Source organism: Salvelinus namaycush, chromosome 22 (genome assembly GCF_016432855.1).
Source record: "Salvelinus namaycush isolate Seneca chromosome 22, SaNama_1.0, whole genome shotgun sequence".
NCBI classification, from domain to species: domain Eukaryota; kingdom Metazoa; phylum Chordata; class Actinopteri; order Salmoniformes; family Salmonidae; genus Salvelinus; species Salvelinus namaycush.
In genome coordinates, this window is record NC_052328.1 from 13,738,189 (window position 1) to 13,763,071 (window position 24,883).

Consider the following 24,883-nt stretch of genomic DNA (forward strand, 5'->3'; position numbering starts at 1 on the left):
CTGACCTGGTAGAGTAACGCCTAAATAAATGAAACTAAGCCAGTCCAACCTCAGCCAGAGAAATCCTTCAGACCTTCGCCTCTCCTAAGTCGAACTTGCTTGCATACAGCACCTACTGTACATATTATTGCACTCAAGAAGCCTAGCAACCACCCACTCACTCACTCAGCCAAAGCACATCTTGTTACTTCTGAAAGTATGCGAAACGGAGCAAGGAGGGTAGTTCTCAGACGCATACTTCGTTCATACACATTTCAAAGCACGCATCAACGCAAGCTTCAACTGAAATATTCCCAGGATTGTTGACGTAATATGATGCAACCACGTAACAAACAATGTCATATTTCCTGAAAGAAAATGGTGGCTGGTTTTGAGCTGAAGCGATAGAAAATGAACTCTGACTTCGAGAATGAAAAGTTGCCTGATTACAATACTTTATCTTAATACGTTAATAAATACATACAGTGTTCGTTTTGGCATGTTTAACTGCCTAGAATATCCATAGATCGCAGGCTAACTGACAAAGAATTGGTAACTCCCTATCTACCTACCAAGAATTCGTAGCCAACATTGGCCAGCTACCTTTCATAACATTAGTTGTAGGTAATTTTTTACATGTTAAACTAGCTGGCTATCTAGATTAACACGATTCACATATAGCTGGCTGCTAATTATGAAGTTGCGTTTGCTTTAATGTAGTTATCTTGTGTCATCTGTATTAGTCAAAGGTAATGCAGTAGCACGAGAGTGCGCAGTGCTTCTCAAATGTACAATTGCATGCATTCTCCACACTCTCGTCCTCCCAAGAACGTTTGCAAGAGAACGTCCTCGGGGAACGAACTCAGAGCATGAGAGTGAGGAGCATGGTAGTATGCATATTGAGAAACGCCCCCGGTATTAGTCTCACAGTAGTAACTCTGTGACTGTGGTTTCCTCATCCGTTTGCCCTTTTAAACAAAACAAGGAGCTGATTGTGCTAAGTGGCGGCAGCAAAGCGAGAGAAACGCCGGGAAAAACAAAGCTTCACTCAGGAGGGTAATTGTACGGCCCCACTTCAATCACGCTCGTAGCGGCGAGTCCTTGATTTGAGACGAGGGCGTCTGTGATTGGGCTCCATTGTATCGGTTGCGGGCAGCAGGTGACGGACTGGCCCTCCCTTCTTTTGTCCTCTGTGGGTGAGGCAGTGACAGTATGGCCGCCGTCATCACAGGGATGGGGAGGCTGACCTTCATCTGTTATATGCCACACTGACAGAATCACAGCTTTGTTTGTCTGGAGCCACTGATTGTAGGAGGGAGGGACTGCAGGAGGGAGAGACAGGGCCATTGGGGTGCGTATGTCTACCTGCCTGCAAGCGTGTGTGTGTGTAAGCCTAAGTCGGTCTATTGCTTTCATGTTAAACATGCTGTTTATATTAGGCCGATAGAGAGGCTGCACAGACAATATTGTACACGTACTTACATGATATCTGTGCAGGCAATGCATGGGACATCCCGCACATTGGGCATGACGAGGTCCAGGGCCACAGACGTGTCATCATCAGAGGTGGGGTGGGCAGCACACTTCAGGTAAAACTCCTATGGAAAGCAGATAAGAGACCGAGGTACATGTTGTTTGGTGGAGGTGTGGTCGTGTTATGAGATTGTAATTCCGTTGTGGTGGCAGTGAGGGGGTTTTGAGGCAGTTGTGGACAGTTCACTGGTCTTACCGCTACTCTGCCAAGGCAACCCTCTGATTGACAGACGCCATGGATACGCTCTGGGAGGAGGACATCGTCCCAACATGACGGGCCCTGGGGGGGGAGAGAGACTTTTTCCTTTAAAAATGGGACTTCCCCATTACACTAAAAACACCATTTACCCCACCCCACCCACCACACACAAAAACGTATTGCATGCCACCACAACCTCCACACACAAACCCATTACACAATATACAACACAGTACAATACAATACAGCACCACATTACAACTATACAACCCCTCCTCTCTAGCCTTAGCCCCATACCTCCTGAAACATCTCCACACTGTTAATCATTTTATAAAACTCAAATCCAGCCTATGGCCAACTTGGCCTGGCCAAACAAAAACAAAAAGTTATACAAAACACATTTGGCCCTTTCACTGCTTGAATACCTGAGCCACATCACAAACATCTCCACAGAGAAGACCACCCCCAACCTCACACACAGACAGTCCAACAGAGATAGTAGTTGCATTATCCTGGCACAGAAAAAAAAAACTGTTATCGCACAAAACGGACACCCCGCCCCGACTCCGGGGTTAACCCGAGCCAACCAGCTATTGGTGGCCAGGGCTCCATGTATTACCCTCCAATGGAGGTCCCCTGACCAGACTTCTCTTTCACTGTTAGCCTAGGCAGCTGTTAGTGAAAAGCTACCGGGATAGCACCCTGGAAACAACTGCGCTCTGTCTGCTGTTCTGATTGCCCACCTGCTGTGCCAACTCTTGGGGGGGTTTCCACCCTCAACCCCCTGGCAGCCATAGGTCAGCTATCCTGCTGCCATTAAACGTCCCTGCAGGGTGGCTGAACGAACAGACCTTAAAGGGATCTGTGGATTGTGGAAAATGGGCTCCTCCCACGGTCCAGGCGCCACACCTCCCTCGTGTGGGCCTTAGCAGCTGCCGGGCCCTCAGTACTGCAGTGTAAAAGTCAGAGACCCCTGTTGTGTTCAGCCTCTCCGGCCTCATGAGGAAGAGCTGCCGGTCCAACCCTCCTCAACAGAGCAAACCCTGGTTCAGACATTGATTGCTTGGTGCATCCTTATTGTTTTGGGATGATTCCCCCCCACCCATCCTCCTCTGTTCTGCCTGCACGCCACTCATTAGCATAAGCATTTAAACATTCTGACAGCGGCCTTAATAAGCCTCTGAAAAGGTTAAGAAAATCATTACTCCCTGTTGGGTGGGAGGAAGCAGGGGGAGAGAGAGAGGACCCTGTGTGCCTTAGTGGTGGGGCATGAGATTACACACACACACACACACACACACACACACACACACACACACACACACACCTGCGCAGAGACCCAGGAAAGGTCACACAGACCCCTGATGTGTCTACACACCACACACACACAAACACCCTTGAATATAAATGATTAATTAATCATTTAGAAACCCACCCGTCTCTCTTCCTCTCCCTCTTTTTTCGGTGGTGAAGCGGATTCAACGTCTCCGTCTCGCTCCGTCTTTTCATTCGATTATTGTCTAACTTACAGGGTTTATCTCTGCGCCAGCAGTGATGATCTCACAGCATTGACCGAGCTATGCGATCGCCAGCAGTGATGATCTCACAGCATTGACCGAGCTATGCGGTCGCCAGCTGTGCTGATCTCACAGCATTGACCGAGCTATGCGATCGCCAGCTGTGCTGATCTCACAGCATTGACCGAGCTATGCGGTCGCCAGCTGTGCTGATCTCACAGCATTGACCGAGCTATGCGATCGCCAGCAGTGATGATCTCACAGCATTGACCGAGCTATGCGATCGCCAGCAGTGATGATCTCACAGCATTGACCGAGCTATGCGGTCGCCAGCAGTGCTGATCTCACAGCATTGACCGAGCTATGCGATCGCCAGCTGTGCTGATCTCACAGCATTGACCGAGCTATGCGGTCGCCAGCTGTGCTGATCTCACAGCATTGACCGAGCTATGCGATCGCCAGCAGTGATGATCTCACAGCATTGACCGAGCTATGCGATCGCCAGCAGTGATGATCTCACAGCATTGACCGAGCTATGCGATCGCCAGCAGTGCTGATCTCACAGCATTGACCGAGCTATGCGATCGCCAGCAGTGATGATCTCACAGCATTGACCGAGCTATGCGATCGGCAGCAGTGATGATCTCACAGCATTGACCGAGCTATGCGATCGGCAGCAGTGCTGATCTCACAGCATTGACCGAGCTATGCGATCGCCAGCAGTGCTGATCTCACAGCATTGACCGAGCTATGCGATCGCCAGCAGTGATGATCTCACAGCATTGACCGAGCTATGCGATCGCCAGCTGTGCTGATCTCACAGCATTGACCGAGCTATGCGATCGCCAGCAGTGCTGATCTCACAGCATTGACCGAGCTATGCGATCGCCAGCAGTGCTGATCTCACAGCATTGACCGAGCTATGCGGTCGCCAGCAGTGCTGATCTCACAGCATTGACCGAGCTATGCGATCGCCAGCAGTGATGATCTCACAGCATTGACCGAGCTATGCGGTCGCCAGCAGTGATGATCTCACAGCATTGACCGAGCTATGCGATCGATCGGTGGGCAGAAGAGGGACCCCACTTGATTGGCTAAACTGATTGTCTAGTTGACACACACACACACACACACACACACACACACACACACAGCCTTTTTCTAAAAGCATCGGGCACACACACAGAGCAGCATGCTAATTAACACCTACTCTGATACCAGGCTCAGGAACAGGGACCTACTGTGAGCCTCATTTCCTGTCTCCCACACTCTCACCTAGGTGACTGAGAGGCCCCCCGGCTATACACACACACACACACCTATGTGACTGACAGGTCGGTCTCAGGAGCAATCAGTTTCACCTAGATGTATGGGGTCAGGGAGGGTTGGGTGCAATGGAGTCTGTGAGGCTGTGGTTGTGAGAGATAGCAGTGTGAGTGGCAGTTTCAGCTGGGCTGCGGTCAGGTATGGAGAGGACAGTGGTCAGAGGGGAAAGAGTGTTACTCTGGTTACTCTGGGTCGTCTGGGTATGAGAAGGGAAAGGCGATTTGAAGGGACTGACTGGGGTCCTATCCAAGCTTGAGGTACTATAGGTAATCACCAGCCCTGGCAGGAAACTGGCACGAAGAGTGGACACTGTTGCCATGGTAACAGTGGACAAACAGGTGTCACTCAGTCGTAGTCTAAAGAATGGCAGGATCCTTATTTGTGGGAGGCCTGCCCATTCACACACACACACACACACACACACACACACACACACACACACACACACACACACACACACAGAGAGAGAGAGAAAGAGAGAAGTCCCATATGGACCTGAGGTAAATATGGCCGCAGGCTGAACAGACAGGCAGAGGAAGAGTCTACTGTCACTGTGGAGATGTGACAGATTTCCTCCGTTTGAGAAAAAACCAATAACAATAACAGTGTTATGCAATAACAAAGGAGGGGATAGATGGAGGGTAATGTGGGATTATTGTTCGCTGTGGATCTACCGGTCTAAGCTCGAAGCCATTGTGCGTAGATAAATACACATTTTACTCAGTTGAGCAACAGAAAGGATTCACGGCATGGAACAAAATGTGACTTTGTTGTACTCTGAGAAACAGCGTATCTTAAAAACGCATTGCTTCTGTCAGTGAGAGTTGCTCCGTGGCAGTGGCTCTTGGCTACAGTATTGCAGCCTTCCAGTCTTGCTTGACATACCCGGCTCAAGGTGAGGGTTCCCTGCTTGCAGGCTCGGCAGCGCACGCGTAGCTTCCCCGGCTGGATGGCCCGGCACACACTCTTGCAGTACACATAGAAGCTGCTGTGAGGTCTGGGCTCTGTATGGGAACACAACCACACATTCTGTCAGCGGAGAAACAGTAGCAGATTGTAGAAAGGCTGAAATGAAGCCAGTGGACTCAGCAAATGGTGACTTAGGACATTTGATGGTAGAACATATGAGTTGTTAGTGTACTATGCCCTATATTGTGCAGTACAAAAACGTCCATTGTATTTCACGGTCCTCCTTAGTTTGAATAGATGGACACTAAGACTTTCGCATTATGCGAGGACGATGACACAAGGACAAGGGACATCTCCCGTCTGTAGTCTGTCTGGCTGCAGCCCAGAACACAGACACACTGATCCAATTAGCGGAGAGAAGCAACCAGACGTCTTCGTGGCAGATGATTTAGTAAAGAGAGGAAGACGTGTCCTGCATGCCTCATTTAAAGTCGCCACACCATACAGGCATCCAGTCATACACACACACAGCGAGAGGGACCAAGAAGAAACAGCATTCTCATTAGAGCTAAAAGCATGGGGGCGCTGGAGTGGGCCGCGCTACCTTGACACGATTCCCAATAAAATGGGGCGGAGTGGCTTTAAGCCTTCGCATGTCTAATTTATGTTTCCTGGGAGAAAGGTCTCCATTATGCTAATGACTTTACAGGAGGATGGGGGGAGAGCCTGCTGATCAGAGGGGGCAGATAAAGGAGACTTTATGGTGGGCTGGGTTGAGAGACAGAAGGAGGCGAGTGTTGGAGGGTAGGCAGAAGGAGGCGAGGGTTGGAGGGTAGGCAGAAGGAGGCGAGGGTTGGAGGGTAGGCAGAAGGAGGCGAGGGTTGGAGGGTAGGCAGAAGGAGGCGAGGGTTGGTGGGTAGGCAGAAGGAGGCGAGTGTTGGAGGGTAGAAAGCAGGAGGCGAGTGTTGGAGGGTAGACAGCAGGAGGCGAGTGTTGGAGGGTAGGCAGAAGGAGGCGAGGGTTGGAGGGTAGGCAGAAGGAGGCGAGGGTTGGAGGGTAGACAGCAGGAGGCGAGTGTTGGAGGGTAGGCAGAAGGAGGCGAGGGTTGGAGGGTAGGCAGAAGGAGGCGAGTGTTGGAGGGTAGGCAGAAGGAGGCGAGTGTTGGAGGGTAGGCAGAAGGAGGCGAGTGTTGGAGGGTAGGCAGGAGGAGGCGAGTGTTGGTGGGTAGGCAGAAGGAGGCGAGTGTTGGAGGGTAGGCAGAAGGAGGCGAGTGTTGGAGGGTAGGCAGAAGGAGGCGAGTGTTGGAGGGTAGGCAGATGGAGGGTAGGCAGAAGGAGGCGAGGGTTGGAGGGTAGGCAGAAGACAGCTTTAAAAAGGTTTGCCTTTGAGCCGGGATACAGAGGCCAAAGCCAATACCTGTATATATTTCCATTTCCCACAGATGTCTAGAGACCGACTGCTGAATCCCAATCAACCGTTTAGAAGGCTGCATTCAGGGAGCGGTTGTACTGTTCAAATAGGGCACGAATGTCAAGGCCACAGAGCCACTTCTGAGCTCCCTGCATGTTCATGCACACCCAAATAGAACTTATTACTGTGTCATTTTCTAAGCTTTTAGAGTTTATGGAACACCAAACATCCAAGACACACATACACGAGTGTACAAAACACACCTGCTCCTTCCATGACAGTGACCAGGTGAATCCAGGTGAAAGCTATGTCCCTTATTGATGTCACTTGTTAATTACACTTCAAATCAGTGTAGATGAAGGGGAGGAGACGGATTAAAGAAGGATTTTTAAGCATTAAAACAATTGAGACATGGATTGTGTATGTGCGCCATTCAGAGGGTGAATGGGCAACACATAAATACTCAGTGTATAGTCACATGCGAACACACACCTGTGTGCTCAGGCTCTTCCCTGGCTCTCTGCTCGTCATCAGTTTCCAGTATGACGGCCAGGCCAGTGGAGGTAGAGGGCAGGCGGGAGGCGGTGAGGTCCAGGCGGGTGAGGCTGTCCACCCCTCGACCCAGACGGTGCTGCAGGGCCAGGTCAGAGCACCGGCCCGACCCTGGGGGAGGCAGCACCACGTGCACGGTACTCTGCTCTGGGAGGTCACAGCCCTGTAGGTCAGGTAAACAGACAGAGAGAGAAAGACAGATATTTAAAGCTCGGTTTAGCACATGTAGATCGTCTGTGTACAGTTGTCACATTGTAGTATACAAACCTGTCATCAGATTGACTGTAAACCAGCCATAAAATGAATCACATACCACTGCAGTAAATTAGATCAAAACACATAAAAAATGCCTAAAGATATGGATCATACAACTACGGATAAAAAATATATATATATTACCTAATCTGTTTAGGTACATCTCCGTCTTATAATTTCCAATACAGCTGCTGTACCATTTCAGGGCAACACGTTTTCAATCTACCCCAAAATTCACAATTAAAAAGTGTTTTGTTCAACATGTCACTGAAATGATATGCAAATCCATCAGTCATATTAGATCTAAACCCCTCCATTGATGCAGAAGTAGGCTAAACAAACAGGGTCTGGCGTTAATCACTGACGATAGCTTCTCCTGGAAAGCTTTGAAGTTTCATTTTTGAAGTTTGTCTCCCTGAAGTTTCTTTGTAGCTCTCAGTTTGGGAGAAAATACAAAATATAAAATGTAAAAAACTCTTCCCTGTCAAAAACCATAGTCGGGTAAACAACAACAGGAAATGTTTGTTTCAAAAACACCAGCATTTCACTGGAGGAGAACTAGTGAGCTAACAACTAAGCATAATCAAATCTCACATGCAACTCAGGTGATTGGGTGTGAAAGAAAATATGAAAATAGAAACAGTTCTGAAAGGTGTGCTTGTGTCACCAGCTGTCAAAGCTTTATCTTAAAGTGATACTTTTGTTATAATGGTAGCAGCCATTCCAAATCAGCCCCGGCCTAGTGCTTACACCTACAGCAGTACACTAGATCTGCAAAGATTGGAAAGGATCCAAGTAGATATTTTATTTCTGCAGGAAATTAATACGTTGGCATTTGTTTAATGGAGTTCATTTTCAGAGAACTGAGTAAAATTTGTGATGCAAATAAGCTGCGCAAACAGGTCCTAGTTAAAGCAAAGAGCTTATTAGAGAGAGAGAGAGAGAGAGAGAGACAGAGAGACACAGAGAGAGACACAGAGAGAGAGAGACACAGAGAGAGAGAGAGAGACATGCGATAGCGAGGTCCTCATTTGTGAACTAATCCATAGACGGGAGATATTATGGCGCGCCAAATGACTGGCAAAATATAAAAACAAAATGTGTTTGATCTGGTTAATTTTCTCGGGCTCAACAGTGTGGATTTGTTTTTTTAATGATATGACGTTAAATGAAGAACCGGTGGCTGAGGCTGGAAGTTCTACTATGCGAGACAGCTAGCACAGCTCAGACTGTATGATGGATCTGGAGCTAGCAGCTTTAGCTATACAGCCAGACTGAGGAAAAATAACTAGGTCGTTCCACCAATTCAGTGCCTTCAACTAATTGAAACATTCTGTCACAAAGAGCACATGTTAACTTAATAAAAAAAACATGTTTTCCCTCATCTCCAAAATACTACAGTAAGTGCCAAATAAAGTAACATGGTTGACTGTAACAGGATTGACGATTTCATCTTAAATCAGCCGTGAATCCCCGTGTGACAGGGGAAATGGAAGCTTGTTGTGTGCAACAGGGAGGGGCGGTTAAATGCAAGCTTCACCTTAAAATTATTCACTAATCACATTAAATAAATATTTATCTTCAGAAATTACTTTGTCAAAGCAACAAACTAGCAAGGGCTTTACAATGGTGGTGAAAATTTGGAGACATTTTGGGGTTACGTGGGTTAAAATCTTCCTAGAAGTCATGAGAGGGTGCATGGAGGGACATGTCAAAATGCTGAATTCTGGCACTTGAGCAAGTCTTTATTAGTATAATAAATATAATCTACTGAATTCGCCATGAGGTCTATATTAAAAAGGGCATTTCATTAAATATAACAGGCTTTTAAAATTCAATATTGGTGCACAATTTCTACTTAAAATATCAAAGGGACGCAAGAGGCAACCATTTTATGGAATAACAACTATAATTAGTTAAATAGAGACCAATATTTAAGTCTCTATTAGAGACCAATATTGGTCTCTATTCAAATCTGAATTCAACTGTATGGAAGAGTTTATCACTTAGCTACTGCAAAGCACTTTGTGACTACTGCTGGGGTGCAAATTCCTTTATGAATCAAATTTGATGGATTTTGTTGATAGCCCCTCACAACTCTGCCACATTGGCTTTACGTTACTGCCGTTAGTCATGCCGTTTGTGACCGTTTGATGCATTACTTTACTGCTGTCTAGAACTCCTGATTCTAACCAGAGAGGTGAGTAAAGATAACGACAGCGTGGCTACTTTCATGTTCCTTCAAAGTCAAATGTCTGGTTTTATCAACATTTGGCAACAGTAGTTGACAGACCTGATATCAAATAACTTCCGGTTACACACACACACGTGCGTGCGGACACACACACACACACACACACACAAGCGCCTCCGGCCTAAATCTACCTTGGCTTGTCTGATGAGATTTAAAAAAAAATGTAAAAGGCAGGTACAAACGTGGAGCTAAATAAGACACAATCGACTGACATTGAAAACTAAATATCCTTTCCAATAACCGCAACACACAACAAATTGAGCATCGGCAACATAAGTACGTCTGTGCTCCCCACAGGTGTTGAGAGAAGGTCTCCTATTGGCTGATTCCTCTCCCAGACACTAACTGGAGGCATCAGAGGCCCAGGGAGCATTAGTGTATTCATGTTGCATGCTTGTGACCTTTCCACACTCATCCTCTGCTCTTTGGAGGGCCAGACCAACACGTCTGTAACCACTATTTTAATGGACAATCTGAAAAGGACCTGTGAGTTGCCCCATGAAGGAGGTTTCGACAACACATCATCAATAATTGCATTATAGATCAAGTCATTTTGGGAAAAACTTCGGCTGTAATATGCTTTTTCTGCACAGCAACATCGGCCCATTGGGAATTAATAAAGTTCATTGAAGTGAGGTGAATTGAACTAAACTGACTGTTTCCCCCGGATAGAGGTAGGAGTCACTTGAGCAATGTCGCACAATATCAAACAAGTAACACTAAACCATTCAAGGCCGCAAAGTGAAAGATACAGGAGTCTTTAGTGGCTCAGTCCCTAGCATGCAGACAAATGTTTGTGAAAGGCTGAGCAAAGCACCTGAAATCCTGTGAAGACTGAATAATGTGGGCTGGGACTCTCAACTCCCTGTGCAGCTCATTCTCTACAGTGAAAAAGCTCAGCTCCACTCTGCAAAAAGAAACAATGTCTGCGCCGATTGTTTCACTGCAATTAGCAGGATAGAACTCCTTGTCTTATATGGTTGAACAAAGTGGCAACTCAAGGACAAGGAGATTGGATGACGGAATCAACTTGTCTTGTATGAGGTGGGGACTCACTCCTTAGAGTACCTGTACATCAGACATGCAACAGCGCCTCTTCAACCTCAGGAGGCTGAAGAAATTTGGCTTGTCACCAAAAACACTCACAAACTTTTACAGATGCACATTCAAGAGCATCCTGTCGGGCTGCATCACCGCCTGGTACGGCAACTGCTCCGCCCACAACCGTAAGGCTCTCCAGAGGGTAGTGACGTCTGCACAACACATTGCCGGGGGCAAACTACCTGCCCTCCAGGACACCTACACCACCCGATGTCACAGGAAGGCCAAAAAGATCATCAAGGACAACAACCACCCGAGCCACTGCCTGTTCACCCCACTACCATCCAGAAGGCGAGGTCAGTACAGGTGCATCAAAGCTGGGACCAAGAAACTGAAAAACAGCTTCTATCTCAAGGCCATCAGACTGTTAAACAGCAGTCACTAACATTGAGTGGCTGCTGCCAACATACTAACTCAAATCTCTAGCCACTTTAATAATGAAAAATGTATGTAATAAATATATCACTAGCCACTTTAAACAATGCCACTTTATATAATGTTTACATACCCTACATTACTCATCTCATATGTATATACTGTACTCTATACATCTACTGCATCTTGCCTATGCCGTTCGGCCATCGCTCATCCATATATTTATATGTACATATTCTTATTCATTCCTTTACACTTATGTGTATAAGGTAGTTGATGTGAAATTGTTAGATTACTTGTTAGATATTACTGCACGGTCGGAACTAGAAGCACAAGCATTTCGCTACACTCGCATTAACATCTGCTAACCATGTGTATGTGACCAATAACATTTGATTTGAGACCACACCTAGCAGGCCTAATGATTAAGATAAATCTGACATGTTGTAATTTAGGCCGTGTCATTTATGAGTGAAAGGAGCAGGGGGGATAACAAAGAAAAAGAGAGGGGGAGTGGAGGGGGAGGAAGGGCGATGTGGAAGGGAGAATAAAAGAGGAACTTGTAGGCTACTGGAAGGGAGAGCGAGAGAGAGAGAGAGAGAGAGGAGTAGAAGGAAGTGTGAGAGAGATGGCACTCCCTCGGGGATGAGAAAGCTAATAGAGCACATAACAGTGAACGCTCCTCTCGTCACTACAAAATGTCAGAGGCACACATCTCAGACTGTGGCAGATAAACACCAGTGACTAGCGACTTGTCTGAGCCTAGAGGCTTGGCACTGTGGCTTTCAGACTCTCTGGGACCGATGACAACGTGACACGCATAGCAACAGCGCTTTACCTGGCTGAGTGACCCGGCGTCAGAGTCTGCTAACTAACCAGGGCCTGGTTTCCCAATAGCGATGGAACTTAGGTTTATGAGTGTTTTAACGATGCATCTTTCCCGCAAACGGTTGAAAATTTAACATGCATTTCCCTAAACACCACGGAGAGAGATCGCTAAGTGCATTGATGGATAATGGCGCCGGAGAGGATGGCTGCCGTGTTACGGGCTTGTAACTTATTATTTTTACATAATGTTGATGCTACTGTCTCTTATGACCGAAAAGAGCTTCTGGACATCAGAACTGCGATTACTCACCCCGAACTGGATGACGATTTTTTATTTAATGAGTCCGACGCGAAGGATATAGTGCTTTCGAGACCAGGCCCAAATCCCCGTCATTCACATGAAGAAAAGACGGAGAAAAAGGGGGCGGAGGTCAGGGTGCCTTGTGAGACATCGTAGGCAAATGGATAAACCACCACTACCATCCGTACTATTGGCCAATGTTCAATCATTGGAAAATTGCCTGGAAGATCTACGATTAAGACTATCCTATCAACAGGACATTAAAAACTAATATGCTCGCTTCGAGGCAAGCAACACTGAAGCATGCATGAGAGCACCAGCTGTTCCGGATGACTGTGTGATCACGCTCTCCGTAGCCGATATGAGCAAGGTCAAACAGGTCAACATTCACAAAGCCGCGGGGCCAGACGGATAACCAGGACGTGTACTCAAAGCATGCGTGGACCAACTGGCAAGTGTCTTTACTGACATTTTCAACCTCTCCCTGCCCGAGTCTGTAATACCTACATGTTTCAAACAGACCACCATAGTCCCTGTGACAAAGGAAGCGAAGGTAACCTGCCTAAATCATTACCGCCCCGTAGCACTCACGTTGGTAGCCATGACGTGCTTTGAAAGGCTGGTCATGGCTCACAACACAATCATCCCGGAAACCCTAGACCCACTCCAATTCACATACCGCCCCAACAAATCCACAGATGACACAATCTCAATCGCACTCCACACTACCATTTCCCACTTGGACAAAAGGAACACCTATGTGAGAATGCCGTTCATTGACTACAGCTCGGCGTTCAACACCATAGTGCCCACAAAACTCATCACAAAGCTAAGGACCCTGGGACTAAACTCCTCCCTCTGCAACTGGATCCTGAACTTCCTGATGGGCCGCCACCTGGTGGTAAGAATAGGCAACAACACATCTGCCACGCTGATCCTCACCATCTGTCGCCCCCCTCATGGGTGCATGCTTAGTCCCCTGCTGTACTCCCTGTTCACCCACGACTGCGTGGCCAAGCACGACTCCAACACCATCATTAACTTTGCTGATGACACAACAGTGGTAGGCCTGATCACCGACAATGATGAGAAAAATTATAGGGAGGAGGTCAGAGACCTGGCAGTGTGGTGCCAGGACAACACTTCTCCCTCAATGTGAGCAAGACAAAGGAGCTGATCGTGGACTACAAGAAAAGAAGGGCCGAACAGGCCCCCATTAATATTGACAGGGCTGCAGTGGAGTAGGTTGAGAGCTTCAAGTTCCTTGGTGTCCACATCACCAACGAACTATTATGGTCCAAACATACCAAGACAGTCGTGAAGAGGGCACGACAACACCTTTTCCCCCTCAGGAGACTGAAAAGATTTGGCATGGGTCCCCAGATCCTCAAAAATTTCTACAGCTGCACCATCGAGAGCATCCTGACCGGTTGCATCATCGCCTGGTATGGCAACTGCTCGGCATCTGTCCGTAAGGCACTACAGAGGGTAGTGTGTACGGCCCAGTACATCATTGGGGCCAAGCTTCCTGACACCCAGGACCTATATACACTAGGTGGTGTCAGAGGAAGCTCCAAAGAAATTGTAAAAGACTCCAGTCACCCAAGTCATAGACTGTTTTCTCTGCTACCGCACGGCAAGAGGTACCGGAGCGCCAAGTGTAGGACCAAAAGGCTCCTTAACAGCTTCTTCCCCCAAGCCATAAGACTGCTGAACAATTAATAAAATGGCCACCCAGACTATTTACATTGACCCACCCCCTTTGTTTTTACACTGCTGCTACTCGCTGTTTATTATCTATGCATAGTCATCTTACCCCTACCTACACATACAAATTACCTCGACTAACCGGTGCCCCCGCACATTGACTCGCTACCGGTACCCCCTGTATATAGCCTCATTATTGTTATTTTATTGTGCTACTTTTATTTTATTTAGTAAATATTTACACAATACTGACGACTGCTCAGCGCCTAGAGCGATATTACCACTTAGGCCTACTGCTGCAAATATTAAGGTGGCTTATTTGAACGCTTACCCTATAAAAATGTATTAAATCATTGATTTGGCACATCACTGAGCACATGTTAGGCTACACATCATTAAATATATTGAGACAAATTACAGACAGTAGCCTACAAGTAGCAAAATAGAACTCGATTGAACATGAAATGTATTTAAATATGATTGATATAGGACTAGAGCCTACTGTTTATATTTCAATGGAGTCATCTCAGTTTTCATTTGAAGCATATTTTTATGTTGCTTGTTTGTATCAATTGCAAAGACATTGGCCACTTTGTATTTGTAGTCAACTTTGTTCTGAAGTTATCGGCTGTCACAGAGAGAGAAAGATAGAATCACATGGTTTATGCTTAGCAGAGATCTTCTGTGAATAAAGTGACGAAGGAGGGCAAAAAAAAAGCATGCGCGTACGTCCGCCATCTTGCGCATGTTGATTTTGTCAATCCACACGATCAGGACAGCAGGTTGAAATATCAAGACGAACTCTGAACCAACAATATTAATTTGTGGACAGGTTGAAACACATGAAACGTTCATGGACATTTAGCTAGGTAGCTTGATGTTGCTAGCTAATTTGTCCTGGGATATAAACATTGGTTTGTTATTTTACCTGAAATGCACAAAGTCCTTTTTTTCCCTGGATCTTTGTACAATTTTCTCTGACAATTAATTCACAGATAAAATGGTTTCCAGTAATCTCTTCTCCTGTGGACTTTATATGGCAGTTGGCAACCAACTTTGAGGTGTATTACCACCACTGAATGGAATGTGGACCTCAGCTCAGCTTCCAATCACCCACGTGGGTATATGCTCCTAAAAACCAATGAGGAGATGGGAGAGGCGGGACCAGTCAAAAGTTTGGACACACCTACTCCTTCAAGGATTTTTCTCATGCCAAGAGTGTGCAAAGCTGTCATCAAGGCAAAGGGAGGCTACTTTGAAGATTCTCAAATATAAAATATATTTTGATATGTTTAACACTTTTTTGGTTACTACATGATTCCATAAGTGTTATTTCATAGCTTTGATGTCTTCACTACTATTCTACAGTGTAGAAAATAGTACAAATAAAGAAAAACCCTTGAATGAGTAGGTGTGTCCAAACTTGACTGGTACTGTATGTGTACATGTATTTTGTAACGCAAGCGGTGTGGTCAGCATTCTGTATAGGCCTACTTATCATCATTATCATTTAAAAGCACATCTTAATAAGCACCAGTAAAATAATGTAGCATCATTACTCAAGAAGAAAATGAATAAATCAGCGAGCACATTAGGGATTTGTTGATCACAGCATCAAACTGAGAACATTTTGCTACTTCAACCGAGCTTGAGTGCCATCCTACCGATCCTCGACTTCGGTGATGTCATCTATAAAATAGCCTCCAACACTCTACTCAACAAACTGGATGCAGTCTATCACAGTGCCATCCGTTTTGTTACCAAAGTCCCATACACTACCCACCATTGCGACCTGTACGCTCTCGTTGGTTGGCCCTCGCTTCATACTCGTCGCCAAACCCACTGGCTACAGGTTATCTACAAGTCTATGCTAGGTAAAGCCCCGCCTTATCTCAGCTCACTGGGCACCATAGCAGCACCCACTCGTAGCACGCGCTCCAGCAGGTATATCTCACTGGTCACCCCCAAAGCCATTTCCTTCCAGTTCTTTGCTGCTAATGACTGAAACGAACTGCAAAAATCTCTGAAGCTGTAGACTCATATCTCTCTCACTAGCTTTAAGCACCAGATTTCAGGGCTGCTCACAGATCACTGCACATAGCCCATCTGTAAACAGCCCATCTATCTACCTACCTCATCCCCGTACTGTATTTATTTATCTTGCGCCTTTGCACCCCAGTATCTCTACTTGCAAATTCATCTTCTGCACATCTACCATTCCAGTGCTTAATTGCTATATTCAAATTACTTCGCCACCATGGCCTATTTATTGCCTTAACTCCCTTAACTTACCTCATTTGCACTCACTGTATATAGACTTTTTGTTTTCTTTTGTTCTACTGTATTATTGACTGTATGTTTGTTTTACTCCATGTGTAACTCTGTGTTGTTGTATGTGTCGAACTGCTTTGCTTTATCTTGACCAGGTCGCAGTTGCAAATGAGAACTTGTTCTCAACTAGCCTACCTGGTTAAATAAAGGTGAAATAAATAAAAAATAAATGTTTAAAAATTATCCATTCCTTGCCCTCAGTTATTTGCTATGAATGGTATTCCCGCTTCACAAATATATTTCAAACTTGAACCAATAAAAATGACTGAGAAAGTAAGCATACACCTAGAGCCAAAACTGGAAACACACACAGAAAGGTAATCTTCGTGTCTGCTGAATGACGTACAGTAAACACACACACTAGTCGCCTTCGTGTCAACTGAAACACATGAATCATTGGTCCAGACACAACCAATGAGAGAGTGATGTGTGCGTCTCCACGTCATTCTCAATAACTTTGTGCCCTCATGCTTCACTCAATGCTTTGAGGCCCTATATTCTCCCCAAACCCTTGGGGACAGACAAAGCCATTCTGTACACAGGCTGACAAACACACAGTGTTTCAGTTATACTCTAGGGGGCAGAGTCGAGTCACAACGCTACGCTCCCACTGTGCTAGCACCACCATCAAAAGCTAAGACCCACACTTACTCCAGCCTCAGGAGCAATCTGTCAGGGGGAAATGGAGCTCAGGTATAAAATGTGCAGAGACAGCAGAACTGACTGGAGAGACACAGTCGGGAGTCAGAGTGGGGAGTGTGTGTGCCTGGCTCCCCAGCCGCTCCCTGTGAGCCTGACTGTTTTGATGCATAATTAAGATAGTCAAACTTAATGAAGCACTGTGGACTAAAGTTCACGGGATCCCCAGGCTCTGTTTACACTGTTAAGAGTCAGGATGGGGAGAGAATGCCAGGCCTCTAGCCTTCACCGGAAACACTGTGTGGAGAGTGCTGAGAGTGCAGGTGTGAGTGTGTGCACCTATGTGTAAGCGTGTGGTGGGGAAATTAGGGCATGAATAAACAAAACACTGTCTGCTATACAGACAACCACACACACACAGCACAGTCAAAAGACAGGGTCGAGTGAAATGGGAGAATGATGACCTTACCTGGAGGGTGCAGTCGCTGAGCAGCTCTCTGCCAGCAAAGATGACTCTCAGCTGCTCCGGCTGTACCCCCTGCAGCCTCCCCACCTTCTCCTTCAGCACTGCGATGCTGGCCCCCTCCTCCAGCTCCACTGGGAAGCCATGGCTGGAGTTAAACCTCACATACACTGGAGAGACAGAGAGAGGAGAGACCGGTGAGATAACTCAGAGACAATAGTGAACAATAAACAGAGAATGAAGCTTGAGAATGAGAGAGAGAGAAAGAGAGAGGAGAAAAAGAGAGACGCTTGCGTATCAAAAGAGGCAAAAAGAGAACGAGACAAGAGGCCTGAGGGGTCAGAGAGGGGAGAAGAGAATAAAAAGGCGATAGGCTAGACATAGGGGACCTTAACACAGAAGTAACAGAGGAGAGGAGGTGGACAGACAGTGGAAGTGGAGAAGAAAGAGAGGGAAAGTGGGTACAGAGGAGAGAGAACAAGAGAGGACATGAGGAGAAATAACGGGAATCAGGGAGAACAGATGATAGACAGGAGAAAACAAAGAAACAGGATTTTAAAATTCAGCCGGCTAAGCCAATATGAAAATCCCCGAACCCTTCATTAAGATGAGTGAGATTTGGAGCAAAGGTATTCTTTCCTGCTATCATTTCTACTTATTATTTTAATTGAAATGAGTCAACCTTTTCAGAGCCCCTAGAGGCAAGGAGATACATTCAGGACTGTAAAATGGCTGATCGGGGAAATGTCTGCAATCAAATTGGAAATGATGAGCCAATGGAGATGTGTAGACTACTTAGGCATGTTTAAACACACACTGGTTTTGATATGTATTTAATATGGATCCCCACTCTTCCTGGAGCACCATAAAAATGAAGGCAGTAATATACATAATAATATCATTTTTAAACATTAAAAAGACCATTTTACAACAGTGTGCCCTCCTGACACTACAACACACAATCCAGGTGTAAGTGTGTATGTTGTGTGTGTTTGTATGTGTGTGGTTGAAGGAATACATAATGATGCGAGGTGAATAGGCAAGTGAGCACACACACACACACACACACACAAGCATATAGACTAAGCATACACACATAGGCAATTCCACGATAACGAAATTACGTTGAGTGTCCGATTTGTCACTTTAAAAATGTACAGTACCAGTCAAAAGTTTGGACACACCTACTCATTCAAGGGTTTTTCTTTATTTTGACTATTTTCTACATTGTAGAATAATAGTGAAGACATCAAAACTATGAAATAACACATATGGAATCACGTAGTAACCAAAAAAGTGTTAAATCAAAATATATATATGAAATTCTTCAAAGTAGCCACCCTTTGCCTTGACAGCTTTGCACACTCATGGCATTCTCTCAACCAGCTTCATGAGGAATGCTTTTCCAACAGTCTTGAAGGAGTTCCCACATATGCTCAGCACTTGTTGGCTGCTTGTCTTTCACTCTGCAGTCCAACTCATCCCAAACCTTCTGAATTGAGGTCAGATGACTGGAGGCGAGGTCATCTGATGCAGCACTCCATCACTCTCCTTGGTCAAATAACCCTTATACAGCTTGGCGGTGTGTTTTGGATCATTGTCCTGTTGAAAAACAAATGATAGTCCCACTAAGCGCAAACCAGATGGGATGGCGTATCACTGCAGAATGCTGTGGTAGCCATGCTGGTTAATTGTGCCTTGAATTCTAAATAAACCACTGACAGTGTCACCAGCAAAGCACCCCCACACCACCTCCTCCATGCTTCACGGTGGGAACCACACATGCGGAGATCATCCGTTCAGCTACTATATATCCCACAAAGACACGGTGGTTGGAAACAAATCTCAAATTTGGACTCATCAGACCAAAGCACAGATTTCCACCGGTCTAATGTCCATTGCTCGTGTAACTTGGCCCAAGCAAGTCTGTTCTTCTTAATGGTGTCCTTTAGTAGTGGTTTCTTTGCAGCAATTCAACCATGAAGGCCTGATTCACGCAGTCTCCTCTGAACAGTTGATGTTGAGATGTGTCTGTTACTTGCTTGAACACTTATTTGGGCTGCAATTTTTGAGGCTCGTAACTCTAATGAACTTATCCTCTGCAGCAGAAGTAACTCTGGGTCTTCCTGTCTTGTGGCGGTCCTCATGAGAGCCAGTTTCATCATAGTGCTTGATGGTTTTGCGACTACACTTGAAGAAATGTTCAAAGTTCCTGAAATTTTCCGGATTGACTGACCTTCATGTCTTAAAGTAATGATGGACTGTCGTTTCTCTTTTCATATTTGAGCTGTTCTTTCCATAATATGCACTTAAGTCTATCTTCTGTATACAGCCCCTACATTGTCACAACACAACTGATTGGCTGAAACGCATTAAGGAAAGAAATTCCACAAATTAACTTTTAACAAGGCGCACCTGTTAATTGAAATGCATTCCAGGTGACTACCTCATGAAGCTGGTTGAGAGAATGCCAAGCGTGTGCAAAGCTGTCATCAAGGCAAAGGGTGGCTACTTTGAAGAATCTAAAATATATTTTGATTTAACACTTTTTTTGGTTACTACATAATTCCATGTGCTATTTCATAGTTTTGATGTCTTCACTATTATTCTACAATGTAGAAAATAAAGAAAAACCCTTGTCCAAACTTGTTTATTCTACAATGGTACTGTATGCCAAACAAAAACAGAAGATTTGACAAAAACACATTTACAGGAACAACTGTGCAGATGCAAAGTTTGATAACATGATTATGGTAAAAAATGTCCCTCAGTTGTATTCTGTTACCAAACGTTGTATCTGCACAGTTCTTCCTGTAAATGTGTTTATGTAAAGTGTTCTGTGAAAATTGTTAAAAGAAGTCCGTGTGCATAGAGTTGTTCAACTTTGAAATCAATGGGTCTTGTTTGGCATACATTTTAAAGTGAAAAACCTGAGTCTCAGCATAATTCCGTTACAACGGAATTGCCCATACATCTTGTACACCCAATAACACATACACAGTGTGGAGTAGTCATGGGAACGCAGCATTAATCATAGTTATTACAGGAAATTAGATCGTTTTAGATTTAATGACTGAGGAGGAATAAAAAGGTATTCTTCCATTTGGCGCTTAAGGAGTTGACTCAGTTAGGTGATTGCTTGTTGCCAATGTGTGACATTCCCTTTAGAAGTGTTTCTGCAACATTATTCTGAGACAAATATACTACAAAACCTTCTCTGAGATTGTCCACTTTCTTGTTACAGACACCATTACGCTATCGGTTTGAACCCATGCTATATCACATCACATACCTGATTTATCTACACAGAAGAGACTACAGTACCTCAAGTCAGAGCAACATCAACAATGACCACTATGACACAACCGTCTCTCGGTTGACTGATCTCTGGCAGCACTACAGCCAATCCAGTCCGAGCTATGGCCCAAAGTGAATGAGGAGAAGGGCTGATTCTAATTTGTCCCGTCACTGAGATTTCCATAATGTCCCTCACTGTTTTGCATCCAATCCAAGTGGCTAACAAATGAGTAAATTCCTCCTTGGTCATGTTCCATCACAGAAGCCGTCAGTTTGTTGATGGGGCCATAACGTGCACAGGTTACCCGAGTTCTCAGTCTGGGGAGGAAGAGTGACAGAATGCAATCATGTAGCACCAACTCCACCAGTCCGGATTACCAAGCAGAGAGCTCACTGGAAGGCTAACAACATCATTCCATAAACCTGGCTGCATGCACAGAGAAGAATACCAATACTTCCATTCCCAAAACAGGCATTTTCACAAAATAAGAAAAGAGAGAAAGAGATGGTGGGACAATCTAGACTGGAGAAAAATCCAACTGTCAAAACCACTCTATGCATAATGAAATGTGTGTTATTTACTGTTAATGTCCCATGACAGTAATTCAAAAAGAGAGAGGCAGAGAGACGCGATGTCACTCAGACCAAGGGGGCAGGAGCGGGGCAGGGAGGGTACCACGGCCAGCCAATGCTTTGTGTCTGGGCGGAGTGGCAGGCGGCCAGATCAATACGGCCCGCACACAGGCAGAAATATGAAGACAGATAGGCTCAACTCTCAACTGCTGCATCGTAGGGAAATGGGTCTGGGGACTCTTTAGTGCAGGAGGGAGGTGAGAGGAGAGATGATGTGAGAGGAGGGGTGAGATTGACTGGGAGGGGAAAGGTTGAAGAGGGAGGAAGAAGGAGAGTAAAGCTGCTACATGGAGAGGCAGGGAGTTGAAAATGTCTCTGTAAAAGGACTCCCTTCATCCTAATGACAGCAGCCCAGGACTTGATCGCTCCAGGGAGTTAAACCCGACAGTGCAGTTTCCCAAAGGGGCCCTGTTAGGCTCTCCAGACACTAATGCAATGCTATCAGAGGGCTGGGGCCACCTGTCTCCTTTACGAGTGCACTGCCCACGTCACTACTTTCTTCTTCCTATTGATTAGGGATAAAGCACCCAAATGGCCCTGGCAAAACCGCCGTAAAATACTGCCAACCCCATAGGCCCGTATTTCCCCCGCACATAACTATAAAGAAGATGGATTCCTCAATTCCAGAACTCACTTTGAGCAATTAAGAGAACAAATTCCCATCCAACACTGGGGCTAAGAGCTTTTCTCCCTCCACCTTCTTCTCCTCTCCCTTCTTTCTTGAGCCTTATCCTGATAGCTGGTCCAGTCAGGTGCAGTGTTTGGTCATGTGTGACGGGTGCTGTGGAGCGATGCTGTACGGTACTGTACGATGAGCCCGGTTCAGGACCAGGCTATCCATCGTGGAGGCTAGCAGCAGCTATGGGGCCAGTGCCAGGTTTCTCGGGCCCGGTGACTGTCCACTGGAGGATTCTCTCTTAGATCAACGGCCGGGTGGATTCTGGAGCGCAGCTCCCGTTCATCAGCCACCCCACCGCAACCCCGACCCCGGTGCATGAAAGCCAGGAAATAACCCCCCCCCCCCCCCTCCCTCCCTCCCTCCATCTGTCGTCGCTTATTACATTTGAAGGAAGCGGCCATGTCTGCAGAATGGAGCCTTCAGGAATACCACTATGCCTCCCCCACTGCAATATGTGGCCAGACTACATCCCCATACAATACCAAGGGATGGAGATAAATAAGAGTCTCCCTGGAGATAAGACTGCAGCGAAGCTGTATTGGGTGTGTGTATACACAGTGAGCAGAGGTGTAGCTATTTGGGACAGATATGGTGTGATAGTACTGTACGTCTGCTGGGTTCATTGGAACACTGGCTGGCTGCATTACCTCACTAGGCAAGCAGCGTCGCGTTCTACCAATAGCACAAAGACGAAGAAGCTAAGATTGCTTTGTGTGTTCTGTGGGTCAACCACAACAGGAACAGAAAATGCAAAGAAATGATAGTGTCAGTACAATAAAAGGTTCTAGGTTATTTTCATCAGCAGATATCAGTAATGATAGAAACTGTACTTGGCTAATTCAATGACAATATGATAACAATTGATGTTTAGAACAATTTCCTCGAATAACAAATGTAACAAGTTCTTATGTGAGCCCTCTGTTGCTGTAGTTGCTTCGACTGTGCCGTCTGGCTCTGCCAAGCCGCCTGTCATAGCTCCATCTGACAGGGACAGAGACAGAGGGAAGTCATTAACAATGGTAATTAACCATTAGCCTGCGTCTGCCACCTGCAGCACCTCAAGAGGGGCAGAGCGACACAACGCATGTACACATGGCTGGGCCCTGTCAGAGAGGTAGACAGAGTCGCTAAGGTAGAGCAAAGTCACGTTCTCCATATTGATACTCCAGATATGCTGTTGATGTCGATGGCGATCAAAATATTGTCCAGATAACAAGCCATGTAGAGAACAAGTGCACATTGACCCTTCATCAATCAACGTAATTCTGAAACAGAACTGCGGAAAAAAGCACTTCTCTGGTGTGTGAACACTCCACTGAAACCCCTGAACAACTCAGAGAGGCAGAGTGCGTACTGAAAAGGTAGGCTGTACTGTATTAGATGGATACAAGCCCAGGGGTATCAGCAAAATGCCAGGTGTTCCTACTCATTCCAGTGATCTTTCAGATCCATATTGCCTGCCTCCCACTTTCCCCTCTCCTCCTTCCATCTCCATTTAATTTCTCCGTGGCAGCCATCTCACCTGCGCCCTCGCCACTTCCCTGTTATTAGCGCCGTGGCTGCTGGCGGCACATATTTGCATGAGAGCCACTGTAACCAATTCCAATTTCAGCCAGAATTTGTTTTCCCAGACCCCATCTGCGGCTTTTCATTAGAAACTGCGGCGTTCGGTGAAAGGCACCGGTTGCGTTTCAGGTGGCCATTCATTCGCCAGCGGCACTGACGCTTTAAATTATTCGGGGTCTAATCATTGACTAAACAATAAAGCATTAATTCAGGGAAAATGACTCAAAGAGAGATGTGCTTAGAGGAAAAGGACTGGGGTCCCCAACAGTAAAAGGACTCTAGATCAGGAACTGGCTTGCACACACACACACACATTATGAGAGAGCATGTCCTCTGGGGATGTGCTGTATGTTTTTGTGCCTGAGGCAGAAAATCAACCATTGAACTACAATGACCTAGACTCCTGGAGGTCCTAGTGCAACGCACAAAACTACACTCATGACAGAGCTTTGTGACTCTCCTCACCGTCCCTCCACACCCCACCAAGGTGACCTTGACATCATCTCAGTGGAGCAACACCAGGACCTGGCAAAGACGAGGGGTGATATGAACCCATTGAAATCCATTGAGGATTTGGGTTTCTGTGTGTAGTGGTTCAGTAATCCCTCTTCCCTTCAGCCTGGTGACTATGTATTTACCTTGCATTCAACATTGATTGACAGTAATACAGTCATTATCCTCTTAGATTTCCGAGAGGCTTCTATCTTTTCCAGAGGCAATTAGGCACTAACACTGCGTCAGCCCTATCGGAGTATCTGTTCCTTTGTCACTTCTGCTCATTTTTCTCTTTACCGCTTGCTCCTTCTCTCCCTCCTCTTCTCCCTCCTGCTCTCTCAATCCATTTCTTTCAATCATTTCTCTCTTGCTGCCTCCTTTTCATGACAGCCAGCTTGGAGATATGAAAACTTGTGATTGACACACCAATTTCCTTTCTGCCATCACACACTGATGCCCAGATTTCTCAAGATTCTCTTCCTCTGTGCCTCCAGTGAAAGCAATAAATGGAAATATGAATAAAAACACATCGGA

The 24,883-nt window shown here is 45.9% G+C and overlaps 1 protein-coding gene across 1 annotated transcript in view; it reads right to left on the reverse strand.

Annotated features, from left to right (window-relative positions):
- prkn (parkin RBR E3 ubiquitin protein ligase) overlaps positions 1-24,883 on the reverse strand; it is a 90,985-nt gene that overhangs the window by 63,283 nt on the left and 2,819 nt on the right. Inside the window, exons 2-6 of the mRNA XM_038960864.1 lie at positions 17,686-17,849; positions 7,366-7,588; positions 5,440-5,558; positions 1,709-1,792; positions 1,462-1,577 (exon numbers count right to left, since the gene is read on the reverse strand). Coding sequence (XP_038816792.1) covers positions 1,462-1,577; positions 1,709-1,792; positions 5,440-5,558; positions 7,366-7,588; positions 17,686-17,849 — 706 coding nt within the window. The remainder of the gene's footprint in view (positions 1-1,461; positions 1,578-1,708; positions 1,793-5,439; positions 5,559-7,365; positions 7,589-17,685; positions 17,850-24,883) is intronic.